General features: G+C 46.4%; 1 protein-coding gene across 4 annotated transcripts in view; it reads left to right on the forward strand.

The window, feature by feature from the left end:
- LOC135224421 (E3 ubiquitin-protein ligase MARCHF5-like) overlaps window positions 1-15636 on the forward strand; it is a 110563-nt gene that overhangs the window by 34655 nt on the left and 60272 nt on the right. For all 4 annotated transcript variants that reach the window (XR_010316725.1, XM_064263405.1, XM_064263404.1 and 1 more), the window contains exon 4: window positions 8561-8691. Coding sequence is in view for 3 of the 4 variants with exons in the window: in XM_064263405.1 (XP_064119475.1) it covers window positions 8561-8691 (131 nt within the window). In the remaining variant the exon portion in view is untranslated. The remainder of the gene's footprint in view (window positions 1-8560; window positions 8692-15636) is intronic.

Genomic DNA, 15636 nt, shown 5'->3' on the forward strand with positions numbered 1-15636 from the left:
CCTTTTTCCTTTCTTCAATACCTATGGGTAGTTTGAAGAATGGAACTGGCTTGATGCAGGTGAGTTTTGCAGTCATACTGGTACAGCCCTTTTTATGCTTCATACAATATACAGGTCTGCTTCTCAATAGCTTCACCTCCTCTCTCCAGCAAGGGGGAGTAAGGAGTGGTGACAAACCCATTTCATGATGCTGACATGGTTTGTTACTTGAACAGATATAGTTCTCTTCTACTTCCATTCCATATATGCAATGAATCTGGATATGTTGCATTGTCTTTAAACCCAGTGTACTGGGTGTTAGGTATTCCCATATCTAACATATTAAAGGCTTAGGTCCCCTTCATTAGAATCCTCAATTCTAAGAAGAATGATGTGTGCCGAACCTCCAGTCAGTTCAGGATTCTCATCCCATACCTCCCTCCAATTGTGAGTCTATCCTAAACTTAAGACCAAAGGTTTGTTCCGCTTATGAAAAAAATATTTTCATACAATCAACTTACCTGTCAGATATATACATAGCTAAGACTCCGTCGTCCCAAGACTCCGTCGTCCCCGACAGAAATTCAAATTTCGCGCCACTCGCTACAGGTAGGTCAGGTGATCTACCGGCCTGCCCTGGGCGGCAGGACTAGGAACCATCCCCGTTTTCTATCATATTTTCTCTGTCGCCGGTGGTATCAACATTGTTGTTATTACCTCCTGACTTAGATTCATTTTTCAACATTTGATCAACGTTTTTCGGCTTTTTGGTGACGTATTTGGATCGTGTTTTGGCATTCGCTACTGTGGACTGTTTTTGGAATAACTCTTTTGGAATTTTCTCAGTATGTCTGATTCTAATGTGAGTGTGAGAATGTGTGTGAATGTAGGCTGCAGGGTGAGGATACCGAAAGCTTCGGTTGATCCTCACACTGTATGCCGTAAATGTAGGGGGGTTCAGTGTTCTGCTATTAATACTTGTAAGGAATGCGAGGGATTGAATGCAGAAGAGTGGAAGACTTTGACTTCTTATTTGAAGAAGTTAGAGAGGGATAGAGTTAGACGGCTGAAAGGTGTGAGTTCAAGGCCTATTGAGCCTTTCACGGATAATTCTAATCCTACTGATGTAGATTCTCCCTATATATCTCATTCTCAGAGTGCTTTTTCGGATTCGGCATCGGAAATCGCCAATCTGAAAGCTACTATTAGAGACATGAAGTCCAAGATGGCGGACTCCAAAGGTAAGGCTAGTGATAGTGAACATTTCAGTGAAGTGAGTTCTCTCAGTGTGGAGGGGCGTTTGATCGTCCCTGCGACGCTCCCAGGCCTAGACCTCTTCCAAGCTCCCATGCCCAGAGGAGAAGGAAAGTCGAAAGCCTTAAGGAGGTCGTGGGGAATCCCCAACGGTCAGACGTCCCTTCAGCTAGCTCTGCTTCATGGCAGGCGGCTCAAGGGCGCTATAGAAAAAGCGTCTTTCGCGAGTGTTTCTCGTTCTCTCCCTCTCCCTCACCTAAACGAGGGTGGAAGGAGTCGAACTTGTCGAGACCGCTGAAGCGTCATATGAAGCCCGACATAGACTCGAGCCCAGAGCGCTTCTCAGACGACGCTCCGTCTGCTATTAAGAAAGCGAAGGTGGCCGTCAGCGTCACCTGACGCTTGTGCGGAAGTACCCCTTCATTCTTCTTCCCGAGTGATTGACGAAAGGCGTCATGCACTAGACGTGGGAGAAGCGTCAAGAAAAAAAAAAAGATAATTATGGCAGTTCAGGAACAACTGTCATCTCTTGTGGGAGTTTTAGCGCCCCGTCGGAAGGACGTGACGCTTCCAATTAAGAAGTCTCGTCCTCTCTCACCTGCTCGAAGAGAAGCGTCAGACAGAAGTGAAACTGCTAAACGTCTTGCAGAAGCTTCGAGTTCGAGAGCTAGAACGGGGGCTTACGAGAGTTTCGTAAAGCCAGAGAAACGTAAGACGTCTTTTAGAAGTGAAGCGTCATTGAAAGCAGATCTTAGACGTGACGCTCCGTCCAATATTGTGACGCCGAGTAGGACGCCTTTAGAGAGCGGAGCGTCTTCCAGGCGCGAAGCGTCATCAAGACGTCAGCAAGAGACGTCAGCCATGACGCTCGGGAGAACGGGAAGCGTCATACAAGGCGTCTTCTAAAGTTCAAGAGAAGCCGGAGCTTGTGACGCCTTCCAGTCGTTTTAAAGCGGGAAAGAGGAAAGAGTATCATTCCCTTAGCCCCTCTCCTATTAGGAGTTTGTCTCCTCCAGAAGAGGAAAGTTCAGAAAGGAGAACGGAGACTCAGATAGATCCCGAGTTGGAGGAAAACTCGGATGATGAAGATCATGGAAGAGAGGGTCTGTCCAACTATAAGGTTTTGACTACCCTGCTTCTTGAGGAGTATGGAGACGAGTTGACTCCTGCTGCTCCTCCTTCTCCGCGCTCGCTCTTTTCCAGTGCTAAGACGAAGAAGCCCTCGTCTTTTCTAAAAATGAAACCCACCATCTCAATGAAGCGGGCATTACACGCCTTAGACTCATGGATGAAGTCTAAGAAAGACTTGGTCAGGACAGTCTTTTGCATGCCTCCAGCAAGATTAGCTGGGAAAAGAGGCATATGGTATAAGACGGGAGAGAATATGGGTATCGCTCTCCCTTCTACAACAGAGGCAGATTTTTCGACTTTGGTTGACGCTTCAAGGCGTCCAAGTCTCCAACCATTCTGCACGAATTACATGGGGTATTTCAGAACTGGATCATCTCCTCAAGGGACTCTTTCATGTATTGGAAGTCTTCAACTTCTTAGATTGGTCCCTTGGGGTGATGTCCAAGAAAGCCCATGATTCAGAAGGAATCGAACCTGAAGCCCTGTTATGCATTTTGTCTTGCATTGACAAAGCGGTACAGGATGGATCTTTTGAAATCTCCTTCGATTATTTGGAGCAGGTCTTTTAAAGAAAAGGACGGTGGTATGGCGCCTTCTTAACAAAGGCAGTCTCGCATGCTCAGAGGGCAGCTCTACTGTATGCGCCTCTTTCTGACTTTTTGTTCCCTTCTCAGTTAGTGAAGGACGTAGCTCACTCTTTAACTGAGAAGGCGACTCAGGATCTTCTGACGCAGTCAGCTAGGAAGAAGAAACCTGTTTCTACATATGACAAGAAAGGACTAGTACATCATTGCAGCCCTTTCGAGGTGGTCCGACCTCCAGACCTCCCGCAAGAAGGAAGGCTCCGGAGAAGAGAGGTAGGTCTGCCTTTCGTCCCTTTAAAAAAGGGAAAATGAAACATCTCTCCTCCAAGCACCAGTAGGTGCCAGGCTCCTAGGATTCGTGGAGGCCTGGACACTGATAAACGCAGACGCGTCTGCATTGGCTATCATAAGGAAGGGATATCGTATCCCTTTCCTGAACGCTCCTCCCCTAACGTCAATACCAAGGGAACTATCAGCCAAGTACAAGGACCCTGTGCTGAGGGATACTCTTCGATCGATGGTGGAACAAATGTGGGACAAGAGAGCGATAGAACTAGTACTGGATCAAAACTCCCCGGGGTTTTATTTAACAATCGCCTTTTTTCTAGTGGCGAAAGCCTCGGGAGGCTGGAGACCAGTACTGGACGTCAGCTCTCTGACAAATTTGTTCAGAAGGAGAAGTTCTCCATGGAGACTTCTGCTTCAGTCCTAGCGTCATTACGACAAGGAGATTGGATGGTGTCTCTAGATCTCCAGGACGCCTACTTTCATGTCCCGATCCACCCTTCATCGAAGAAGTACCTCCGTTTCATGACGGAGGGAAGGATCTTTCAGTTCAGAGCCTTGTGTTTCGGCCTGTCCACAGCTCCTCAGGTCTTCACAAGCCTGATGAAGAATGTGGCGAGGTTTCTTCACCTCAAAGGAGTAAATATCTCTCTGTATCTGGACGACTGGCTCATCAGGGCCAGATCAGAGAGACAGTGCTTGGAGGACCTAATGTTAACTCTAGATTTGATCAAAGCGTTGGGATTGCTCGTGAACCTCGAGAAGTCTCAGCTGACCCCCAGACAAGACCTAGTCTATCTGGGGATTCGGATGGATTCTCGGGGTTTTCGAGTTTTTCCTTCGCAAGAGAGAATCGCAAAAGGTTTGCGTATAGTCTCTCTCTTCTTAGAGAAGGAACAAACGTCAGCGAGGGAATGGTTGAGCCTTCTGGGGACGCTTTCCTCGCTACAACAATTCTTCCCTCTAGGAAGACTACATGTTCGTCCGCTTCAATTCTTCCTCAAGAGGTCTTGGAGCTGGAAAACCGGACAACTGTCAGACGTTTTTCCCATTCCAAGGGAAACAAAGTCACACCTACAATGGTGGTTGCTCCCTCTGGAAGAGAACAAAGGGATCTCTCTAAGAACACAGAACCCAGACCTAGTGTTGTTCTCCGACGCGTCGGAGAGAGGTTGGGGAGCGACATTAGGCTCAGAAGAGGTGTCAGGCACCTGGGAACCAGCACAGGTGACTTGGCACATAAACTGCAAGGAGCTCTTCGCCGTACATCTGGCTTTGAAGAGTCTAGAACCTCTGGTATCAAACAAGGTAGTGCAAGTAAATGTGGACAACACCACCGCACTTGCCTACATTCGGAAACAGGGAGGGACGCACTCCTCGTTCCTTTACGAGCTGACGAGAGAACCTATTACTTTGGGACGTCTCACAGGAACATCTCCCTACTGACAAGGTTCGTACAGGGAGTAAAGAATGTGAGGGCGGACAGGCTCAGCAGGAGGAACCAGGTCCTTCATACAGAATGGACACTACACGAGGGAGTGTGTCTCGATCTCTGGTCTCTGTGGGGGACTCCTCATGTGGATCTCTTCGCAACATTCATTGCAAAAAGGCTCCCAGTGTTTTGCTCGGTCGTGGAAGATCCAAGAGCACTTATGGTAGACGCCTTCCTGCTAAATTGGTCTCGAGTAGACGTTTATGCTTTTCCCCCATTCAAAATCCTGGGGTTAGTAATGAAAAAGTTTGTTGCGTCAAAGGAGACGAGGATGACGTTAATAGCCCCCTTTTGGCCGGCCCAGGAATGGTTCACGGAGGTGGTAGAGTGGATCGTAGACTTTCCAAGATCCCTACCAAGAAGGACGGATCTTCTCAGACAACCACACTTCAAGAGGTACCATCAAAACCTCCCCGCTCTCGCTCTGACTGCCTTTCGACTATCGAAAGACTTGTCAGAGCGAGAGGCTTTTCTCGCGAAGTGGCAAGCGCGATCGCGAGAGCACGCAGAACCTCCACTACGAAAGTATACCAGTCGAAGTGGGAGGTATTTAGAAGGTGGTGTAGATCCAAGAAGTTGTCCTCCTCCTCTACCTCTATAGCGGAAATTGCTGATTTCTTGCTATTCTAGAGTAAAATCTCATCTAGCCGTATCCACAATAAAGGGATACAGAAGTATGCTCTCGGCTGTATTCAGGAACAGAGGATTAGATCTGGCAAATAACAAAGATCTCCACCGCGATCTCATAAGATCGTTTGAGACTTCAAAGTCTAAGGAACCAGTACCTCCGAACTGGAACCTGGACGTAGTCCTCAAATATCTGTCATCGGATAGATTCGAACCTCCTCATCTGGCATCGTGTAGAGACATAACTAGAAAATGCATATTCCTATTATCTTTAGCTACGGCAAAGAGAATTAGTGAATTACAAGCTCTGCAGGATAAAGTAGGATTCAAGGGAGACTCGGCTATTTGCTCGTTTAAGACCCTGTTTTTAGCGAAAAACGAGAATCCCACGAATCCCTGGCCTAAGTCATTCGAAGTCAAAGGAATGTCGAGTCTCGTAGGCAGAGAAGCAGAGAGGTCTCTATGCCCTGTTAGATCGCTGAAGTTCTACCTTCAGAGAAAGCGTCAGTTGGGAGGCTCTAGACAAGGTCTCTGGTGCGCGGTAAAAGACCCCACAAGACTGATGTCCAAGAATGCTCTGGCGTTCTTTGTAAGAAACGTCATTACGGACGCTCATAAGGTCTGTCCTGACGAACAGTTACATCTACTAAGAGTAAAAGCGCATGAAGTAAGAGCGGTAGCGACGTCTCTCTCGTTTTATAAGAATATGTCGCTTAAAAACATCATAGATACGACATATTGGAGATGCAACTCAGTATTTGCATCTCATTACTTGAAAGACGTGCGTGTGACGTATGAGAAGTGTTTTTCTCTAGGTCCTATCGTATCGGCAGATACGATTCTGGGTACGGGACCGCCACACCAATCCTTAAATGTATATACTGTTCTTCTTGTTGGATATGGTCGAGAGTCTCTTCGAACAATGGAGGACTTAGGCTCGCACGGGCGGCCGTCTATGTTGTTCAGTAAGAGAATTCTTGTCATATCCAATTAGTTGGGTATAATTTTTTTTTGAAAATTATGTATGTGTGCGTAGTGGTTTTTGAGTTACGGTTGTTGTGACGAGTTCGGGGATAACTCGTAACAATCCTTAGTTCTAACATATGGTTAGGATCAGGTGGTCGGGATTGGTTGTGTGCTCCTTCATAAGGTGTATTGTCATATAAGTGGATCAGCACCCATTGACGAAGTCCTTTTAGGCTCTGCCGAGTAAGTGGGTAAGACCCATCGGCAGACCCACAAGAAACTCTTGGCCATAGATCACATATCTCGCTAAAGTTTCTTGAGATGATGCAGACTACTGGGCAAACACCCACGAAGTCTACCACCTATCAGGTAGGAACCAAGGTTTTATTTATACCTACAACATATGTTGTTTACCTGTCTATTCCATATAGTAGCTGTCTCTTACCCTCCACCGAAGGGTGCCAATCAGCTATGTATATATCTGACAGGTAAGTTGATTGTATGAAAATGATATTGTTATGATACAATAAAGTTTCATACATACTTACCTGGCAGATATATACAATTAAAGGCCCACCCAGCCTCCCCGCAGGAGACAGGTGGAAGAGAGAAAATATGATAGAAAACGGGGATGGTTCCTAGTCCTGCCGCCCAGGGCAGGCCGGTAGATCACCTGACCTACCTGTAGCGAGTGGCGCGAAATTTGAATTTCTGTCGGGGACGACGGAGTCTTGGGACGACGGAGTCTTAGCTATGTATATATCTGCCAGGTAAGTATGTATGAAACTTTATTGTATCATAACAATATCATTTTTTAATTTGTATTATTCATCGCTAACAAACCTGAGGTCTTAACATTGACTGCCCACCTGTAGCCACCCCTCTCATATCTTATCCTGGGTTGGAAGAAAGACAAGGTTCAAGTGTGGTCTCTGACTTTCTTCCACCTCAGCTACGTATCAGATACCACAGATTCCTTGCACATACAATTTTTTTATTGTTTTTTGACCGGTTTCCAGCTGGCGCTATAAGATTTATCCTAATGTCAAGACCAGGTTTGTTAATTATGAAAAATACAAATTACATAAATAAAAATTTGTCACCTTTGTTTAATCAATGGAAATATGATGAATGACACTTCTTATCAAATCCTTATATGTACAGACTATAGGAACACTATGAGTAAACACTTTGTGTGAATGTCCAAATTGTTATCTACAACTAATGTCAAGTTTAAAAATAAGTCGTTGAGAGAAATAATGTGAGATTCTCCAATATTTTCAATTAACTCAATTATGAAGTTTTCAAGGATCTGGAATTAAATAAAAATCTATTTATCGTTATCAAAGAGCAATCCTTCAGACCAGCCCTGTGAAATTAAATTATCTCAGTGGTCTGGTTAGGCTACTTAATAATAAAAATGAAATTAGAAATTTTTTTTGTACTTTGTTAGCTAGGTAAAAAATTATACATTCCATTTCCGCAAGATTAGTTTGATACCTTCTATGTAAATGCGAGGCAGTAAGGACTTTAAAGATACAATTTACCATAGATGAAAAATAGAGGAACCTGTTTGTACATCATATGTTTGTTTTTTATATTTTGTTGCCAAAACTGATGAGGCATCTGTGACAATAGCTGGATTCATTTGCATTTTTACACATGTTTAGCAGGTAATTACTTGATTAAAGCTACTTGGTAAGTATGTGTAAAATCTAATTTTATTATAAAAATGTCATTTTTACACATGTAACTTACTAAGTAATTACCTGTAGCTTTCATCAGGTAATTACTTGCTAAGTACAAGTAAAACCTAATTTTATTATAAAAATGTCATATTTTACCCGCTGGTACATATTAGGAAGCTATAAGCATGTTTATTCCATTTTAATCTACTGGATTTGAGTACCCTATGCAGTTGGATATTGAATAAGGATACCACATTGTTTATCAGCTCATTAAATTGTCTGTGACTAGTTTTGAGACGATCTGAAAATTCAGGATTTTTTGCAATATTGAAATTCTTGGCTTTGTTGAAATCTCTCCAGAGAACACATTTTAGGTCTATGTATGATTAATTGAATCAAAAGAATTGGAAATAAATTTGTTCTAAAAAATCTTATTTTTTACATTTATTTTTATGTATGTGTTTTCCCCAGCTTTAGGTGGCAATAATTTTATGTACAAATAATCATGGGAATTTTTCTTTGCTGTGATGGTAATAGTCCTTTGTTCTTTACAGGTCAGCTAATGCTGTTTCTAGATAGAGTTGATGCTTTCATATATAAAGTATGTCCTTTTGTTGCTGCGGGGGTAGTTGTAGGATCTATTTACTGGACAGCTGTTACCTATGGAGCAATAACTGTCATGCAGGTAAGGTCTTGTGCTGGCTGTTTGACATTTTTATACTATTAATTTGTGCTTTGGTAATATACCTACTATAATCCAACAAATATATGATGAGACTGGTTGTTTCTTTGGGTCAGTAAATTGCTGCTACTTCTTCCACATCCTTCAAAACCTACCCTTGTTGACGGGTTTTTTTTCCTTTGGGAATAATACTCAAATGTTCTAAACTGACCTTGAAAATCTGGGTTTAACCATCTGACTTAATGTTTTGTTCATGAAACTTACCTGACAGATATATATATAGCTGTATTCTCTGAAGTCCGACAGAATTTCAAAACTCGCGGCACACGCAGTGGGCGGCCAGGTGGTAGTACCCATTCCCGCCGCTGGGAGGCGGATATCAGGAACCATTCCCATTTTCTATTCATATTTTTTTCTGTCGCCGGTCGGTAAACACCTGTTTACAGACCTCCGCCCAGGATTTTTGGATTTGACTCGTTATAAGTATCTGGATTGACTTTTGGTTTTGACTCTGGATTGTTGGATTGGCATACGCGATAGTGGACTGTTTTTGGATTTTGGATTGGCTTTTCTATGAACGTGATGTCGGGATCAAGTTCAGTGAGCTTCAGAGTGTGTGTGAGAAGTGATTGCAAGGTGAGGCTACCGAAATCATCGGTAGACCCCCACACAGTATGTATGGGGTGTAGGGGGCATGTTTGTTTGCTGGTTGATCGTTGCATTGAATGCAAAAGTTTGACTGAGGATGAATGGAAGGTGTATGAATCCTATCGGTGTAAGTTGGAGCGCGATAGGATCAGGAGGTCTTCCTCCAAGAGCGGTTCTACGAAAGGTAAGGGAAGTAACATTTCTCCTATTTTAACACCAGTAGAATTTGCTTCACCTAATCCTGTGTTGTTGCCTGAGGGCCCTAGTTCTGTGTCTGGAGAAGGTAATGCCCTTTCTCTGATTCTAGAGTCTTTACGCACTCTAGAGTCCAAAGTGTTGGCCCTTGAAAAACGGCTCGAGTAAAGTGTGTGATCGTGCCCCTAGTGTTGTGGAGGGGGCGTCAGATCGGCCCCATAATGCCTCTAGGTCTAGACCTCTGTCGGACTCCCAGAACTCAGGGAGTGGGCATGTCGAAAGCCGCAAGAGGGTTACGGGGGCTCCCCACCGATCTGGCGTCCCTTCGGCAGGACCTGTTGCTACTTCCCAGGCTGCCAAGGAGCGTGCACAGGCTCGCATCCTTAAGGACTGTTTTTCGTCCTCCGAGGCGCCCTCCCCGCGCAAGGGGTGGAGCGCTCGGAGAGACTCGCGTCCGTTGAAAAGGACTTTTTTCCTAGGGAGGACGCTTTACGTCCCCTCTCTCCGCTATCGTTGCGGTCTTCGCCTGCGTCGTATGACGCGTTTCCTCCACAGAAGAGAGGTAGGACGTCGTCCGAGGACGACGCTGAGAAGCGCTTCTCTCGCGCCTCGGAGAGGCAGGTTGCTGTACCTGTGAGAAGGAAGAAGGCGTCCCCCCGACCCTCGTCTTCTCGCAGGCGCAGCCCTTCACCTCCTCTCGGTTCTTCACCAACGAAGAGTATTCTTGTGTTGCTTCAAGACCTATTGTCGGCCTTAATGGCTCAGAAGACTCGCCCAGCAGCAGTTGAGCCTAAACGAAGGAAGGACGCTAGACTGCCTGTCAAGAGGACGAGGCAGTCTCCTTCTCCGTCTCCTCGTTCGTCTCTGTCTCCGCCCGCACGTCAGGACGCCTTTGAGGACGCTCGGCAGGACGCCCTTGGAGGACGCTTTTGAAGAGCTCGGCAGGTCGCTTTTGAAGACGCTCTCGGATGTTTTGCTTGACGCTTTGCCTGTTGAGAAGGCTTTCGAGAGCGCCCAGAAGGACGCTTTGAAAGCGAAAGCTGGACGCTTGAGCGTAAGACGTAAGGACGCTCCTCGAGAGCGACTAAGAGTAGCCTCTCTTGACGCGCAGCGCGGTCAGGACGCTCTTCGTGGTTCGAGCTCTAAGGATCGACAGAAGGTCGGTCGCTTTGAAGAGGCTGATTTTAGTCATCCTCGAAAGCCTTTGTTGAAGGCTAGACCCGTTGGGCGCACGCCCTCTCCATAGGTTCAATCTCCTTTGCCTCTTCGGGAGGAAGGAGAGCTTAGTAGTCCGGCGGACTCAGTTGAGGAAGAACAGCCGTCAGTTTCGTCGGTTTCCGACTACAAGGTGCTGGTTCGTCTTTTGTTACTATTTTCGTTTGGTGAGAAGTTCCAGCCTGCAGCTCCCAAGTCTCCACCCTCTCAGTTTTCGTCTTCGAAGTCGTGCAAGGCTCCGGAGGTGGTGGAGATGAAGACTTCCTTGTCCACTAAGAGAGCGTTCAAGAAGTTGCAGGATTGGATGGAACGTCGGAAGGATCAGGGCAAGTCGACTTTCGCCCTTCCGCCTTCAAGACTCAGTGGGAGAGGCGGCATTTGGTATGAGACCAAAGGTGAAGTAGGAGTTAAGATCCCGTCGTCTTCCCAAGGGGACTTTGCTAGTCTGGTCGACGCCCAGAAGAGATCTCTTTTATTGACCGCAAAGATTTCATGGACACCAACGGAGATTGACCATCACATGAAAGGTCTGTTAAGGACTCTGGAAGTCTTTAACTTCCTAGACTGGTGCCTAGGAGTCCTGGATCTTCAATCTAGGAGTCCTGATTCTTTGAGTCTGGGGGAGCTGTCCAATGTGTTGTCTTGCATGGAGAAGGCCGTCAGGGATGGTTCGGAAGAGTTAGTGTCTCATTTCGGCACTGCTTTCCTCAAGAAGAGAGCGGCTTTTTTCTGCAATTTTACGCGAGGTCTGTTTCTGCATCGCAGAAAGCGGAGCTTCTCTTTGCACATCTTTCGAGCCATCCTCTTCCCCCAGGCTATGGTAAAGGACCTGGCAGTGAGCCTACAGGAGAAGGCTACCCAGGACCTCTTGGCCCAGTCTTCAAGACGTCCCGCAGTCCCTACCACGTCGTCGTTTGGACGACCTCCTAGGAAGGTTAAACCCTTTCGTAGCGCTCCTCCCTCGAGAGCTGCTCCTCGAGGAGAGGACTTGCAAGAGGAAGAGGTTCCTTCAAACCTAAATCCTCTAAGTGAGAAGAGAGTCCTTCAGATGCCGGTCGGAGCCAGGCTAAAGTTCTTTGCGGGGCGTGGAGAGAGAGAGATACAGATGCGTGGTCCCTCAAGATAGTGGAAAAGGGGGTGACAAGATCCCCTTGTGGACCCTCCTCCTCTTTCTACGACTCCCAGAGATCTTTCCCCGTCATATCAAGGGGAGAAACATCAGGTTTCTTTTAGATCAAATGATCAAGAAAAGAGCGGTGGAGCAGGTCTTAGACCTGGGGTCACCAGGATACAACAGACTTTTCCTGGTACCAAAGCAGTCGTCGGGGTGGCGTCCAGTCTTGGACGTAAGCAGCCTGAATCTTTTCGTAGAAAAGAAAAAATTCAAGATGGAAACACCTCAGTCGGTTCTAGGAGCCTTAAAGACCGGGCGACTGTATGGTTGTCCTTGGACCTACGGACGCATACTTTCACGTGCCTATCCACCCTCTTTCAAAGAAAGTTTTCTGAGGTTTATGCTAAGGGGACCAAAGTTTGGCATCTTCCGAGCTCTTTGTTTCGGTTTAAGCACGGCTCCGATGGTATTTACCATGCTCATGAAAAAACGTAGCGAGATGGTTACATTCTGCAGGAATAAGAGTGTCCCTGTATCTCGACGATTGGCTGATCAGAGCATCGTCAGAAGAAAGGTGTCTGAAGGACCTTCACTTCACGTTGGCCTTGGCGAAGTCCCTGGGACTTCTGGTCAACCTCGAAAAGTCGCATCTGACCCCAACACAGTCCATCGTGTATCTGGGGATTCAGATGGATTCAGTGGCTTTTCGAGCGTTTCCGTCCCAGGAACGACAGCGGCAAGGCTTAGAGAGAGTTTCGGCCTTCCTGGGGAAGGAAGCTTGCTCGGCGAGGGAGTGGATGAGTCTGCTGGGACCATTTCCTCGCTGGAAAAGTTTGTTTCCCTGGGAAGACTACACCTCAGACCTCTCCAGTTTTTCTTAGCAGAGACGAATGGAGAGTCAGAGAGGATCTGAATGCGACCTTTTCATCACCAAATCGGTGAAGACCATCTAAGATGGTGGTTAGATCCTCGGAAGTTTCGAGAGGGGTTGTCCCTAAAGCTTCTGAGCCCAGACTAGTGTTGTTTTCCGACGCTCGGTGTCGGGATGGGACACACTGGAGGGGAGGAAGTGTCAGGCACCTGGAGGGGGAACAGGTGTCCTGGCACATCAATGTGAAGGAACTAGCGGCGGTTTTTTCTGGCGCTACAGTTCTTCCAACAAAAGGTTGCAGAGAAAGTAGTCCAAGTCAACTCGGACAACACCACAGCCCTTGCGTACCTAAAGAAGCAGGGAGGTACACACTCCCGTCCTCTTTTTTATTTAGCGAGGGAGATTCTGCTGTGGGCAGATGCGAGACGGATAAGGATCCTGACGAGATTTATCGCAGGAGTCCAGAACGTCAGAGCAGACCTTCTCAGCCGACAGTATCAGATCCTGCCGACGGAATGGACGTTGCACCAGGACGTCTGTCGAGAGCTCTGGAGACTGTGGAGGTGTCCGTTAGTCGACCTATTTGCGATGTCGAGAACAAAGAGGTTGCCTCTTTATTGCTCCCCTGTGCTGGATCCGGGAGCAGTCGCTATAGACGCTCTGCTCTGGGACTGGACGAACCTGGACTTGTATGCCTTCCCGCCATTCAAGATCATGGGGGAAGTAGTAAGGAAGTTCGCGGCATCGGAGGGGACGAGGTTGACCCTGATCGCCCCGATGTGGCCCGCGAAGGAATGGTTCACGGAGGTAATGTCCTTCATCATAACTTTCCGAGGACGTTGCCCTGGAGAAAGATCTACTCAGACAGCCCCACTTCGCAAGATATCACCGAAACCTCTCCGCTCTGGGTCTGACTGCGTTCAGACTATCGAAAAGTTGGCCAGAGTGAGAGGTTTTTCTAAAGCAGCTGCAAAGGCGATCGCCAATGCTAGGAGAACTTCCTCGAGAGCTGTTTACCAGTCGAAGTGGGCTTCCTTCAGGGCATGGTGTAGAAAGGAGGGAATTTCCTCTTCCACTACCTCTGTGAGCCAGATTGCCGATTTCCTGCTATTTTTTAAGAAATGTGCAGAAGCTGGCTGTCCCGACCATCAAGGGATATAAGAGTATGCTGTCAGCAGTCTTCCGACACAGAGGACTAGACCTGTCTGACAACAGAGATCTTCACGATCTCCTGAGATCATTTGAGACATCCAAGATACCTCAGGCGAGGCCTCCTTCTTGGAACTTGGATTTAGTCCTTAGACTGTTAATGTCGAGTCCTTTCGAACCTCTCCATGAAGCGTCTCTTAGGAACTTGACGAAGAAGGCTCTTTTCCTAACTGCTCTGGCGACGGCGAAGAGAGTTAGCGAAATTCAAGCCATTTGTAAGCGAGTGGGCTTCAAAGGTGACAATGCGGTCTGCTCTTTGAGTCCCACTTTCTTAGCAAAGAATGAAAACCCGTCGAACCCTTGGCCAAGGAGCTTTGAAATCAAGGGTATGACAAGCCTTGTGGGCCAAGAACCTGAGAGAGTCCTGTGCCCTGTCAGGGCTCTAAAGTTTTATGTCCACAAGACTAAGGAAGTACGAGGTCCCTCAGATAATCTCTGGTGTTCGGTTAAACGGCCCGATATACCATTATCCAAGAATGCCTTGGCGTTCTTTCTGAGGGACGTCATTAAAGAGGCTCATTCGTCTTACCAACAGATCGATTTGAGCCTCTTGCGAGTGAAAGCTCACGAGGTCAGAGCTGTCGCAACCTCGCTTGCCTTCCAAAGGAACATGTCGATCAAGGACATCCTTGACGCCACCTTTTGGAGGAGCAATTCAGTATTCGCCTCACACTACTTGAGAGATGTGAGGACGATATACAAGGACTGTTGTTCTCTTGGGCCATACGTTTCTGCAGACACAGTCTTGGGGGCTGAAGGTAGCTCTCTCCCTATCCCTTAGTTAGGTTTAGGTTAGTTTTTAGTTGTTGTGTTTTTTGGTTGTGGTGAGGCTTTGGTGAAGACCTCCCATCTCTTAGCTTAGTGTTCAGGGGGTCTTGGATAGTTGGTCAGGTGGTGTCAGTTGCTTCGTTGCCCTCATTTGTATGGCTCTATGCTCTTGTCACATTGAGGTCACGTCCCCGTTGACAGAGCATCCAGAGCGCACCAGCACTACAGGTCTCCACCTGGCTGGCAACTCTGATTAAGCACAAGCAGGCTGAAGTGACAGTAATCACAGAGTCTACTTTGCTAACAGGTGAGGAACCAAGGTGTATATCATCTACTTAATTTAAGTTTCCTACAAATCCTATTCTGTCTCTTCCCACCATCCGAAGGTGGGATTCAGCTATATATATATCTGTCAGGTAAGTTTCATGAACAAAATGTTATTGTTATAATACAATTAAGTTTGTTCATACTTACCTGGCAGATATATATAATTAAGTGCCCACCCACCTCCCCTCAGGAGACAGTGGCACTGATAAAAATATGAATAGAAAATGGGAATGGTTCCTGATATCCGCCTCCCAGCGGCGGGAATGGGTACTACCACCTGGCCGCCCACTGCGTGTGCCGCGAGTTTTGAAATTCTGTCGGACTTCAGAGAATACAGCTATATATATATCTGCCAGGTAAGTATGAACAAACTTAATTGTATTATAACAATAACATTTTCATATTGTTTATGCTTGTTACAGTGTATTGTACCATTGATCACACATGATAAATGCGGTTTTCTTTTATGTTGCCTGTGAAATTTAGAAAATGAAAGCACTTCTAAGTATGTACAACTACAATATTTCTATTAGATATTTCTTTTATTTTTAGTACCATTGTTGTTTATTTCATGGTGTTACTATTTGCATTTTCTAACTGC

The sequence above is a fragment of the Macrobrachium nipponense genome, chromosome 12 (genome assembly GCF_015104395.2).
Source record: "Macrobrachium nipponense isolate FS-2020 chromosome 12, ASM1510439v2, whole genome shotgun sequence".
NCBI lineage: Eukaryota > Metazoa > Arthropoda > Malacostraca > Decapoda > Palaemonidae > Macrobrachium > Macrobrachium nipponense.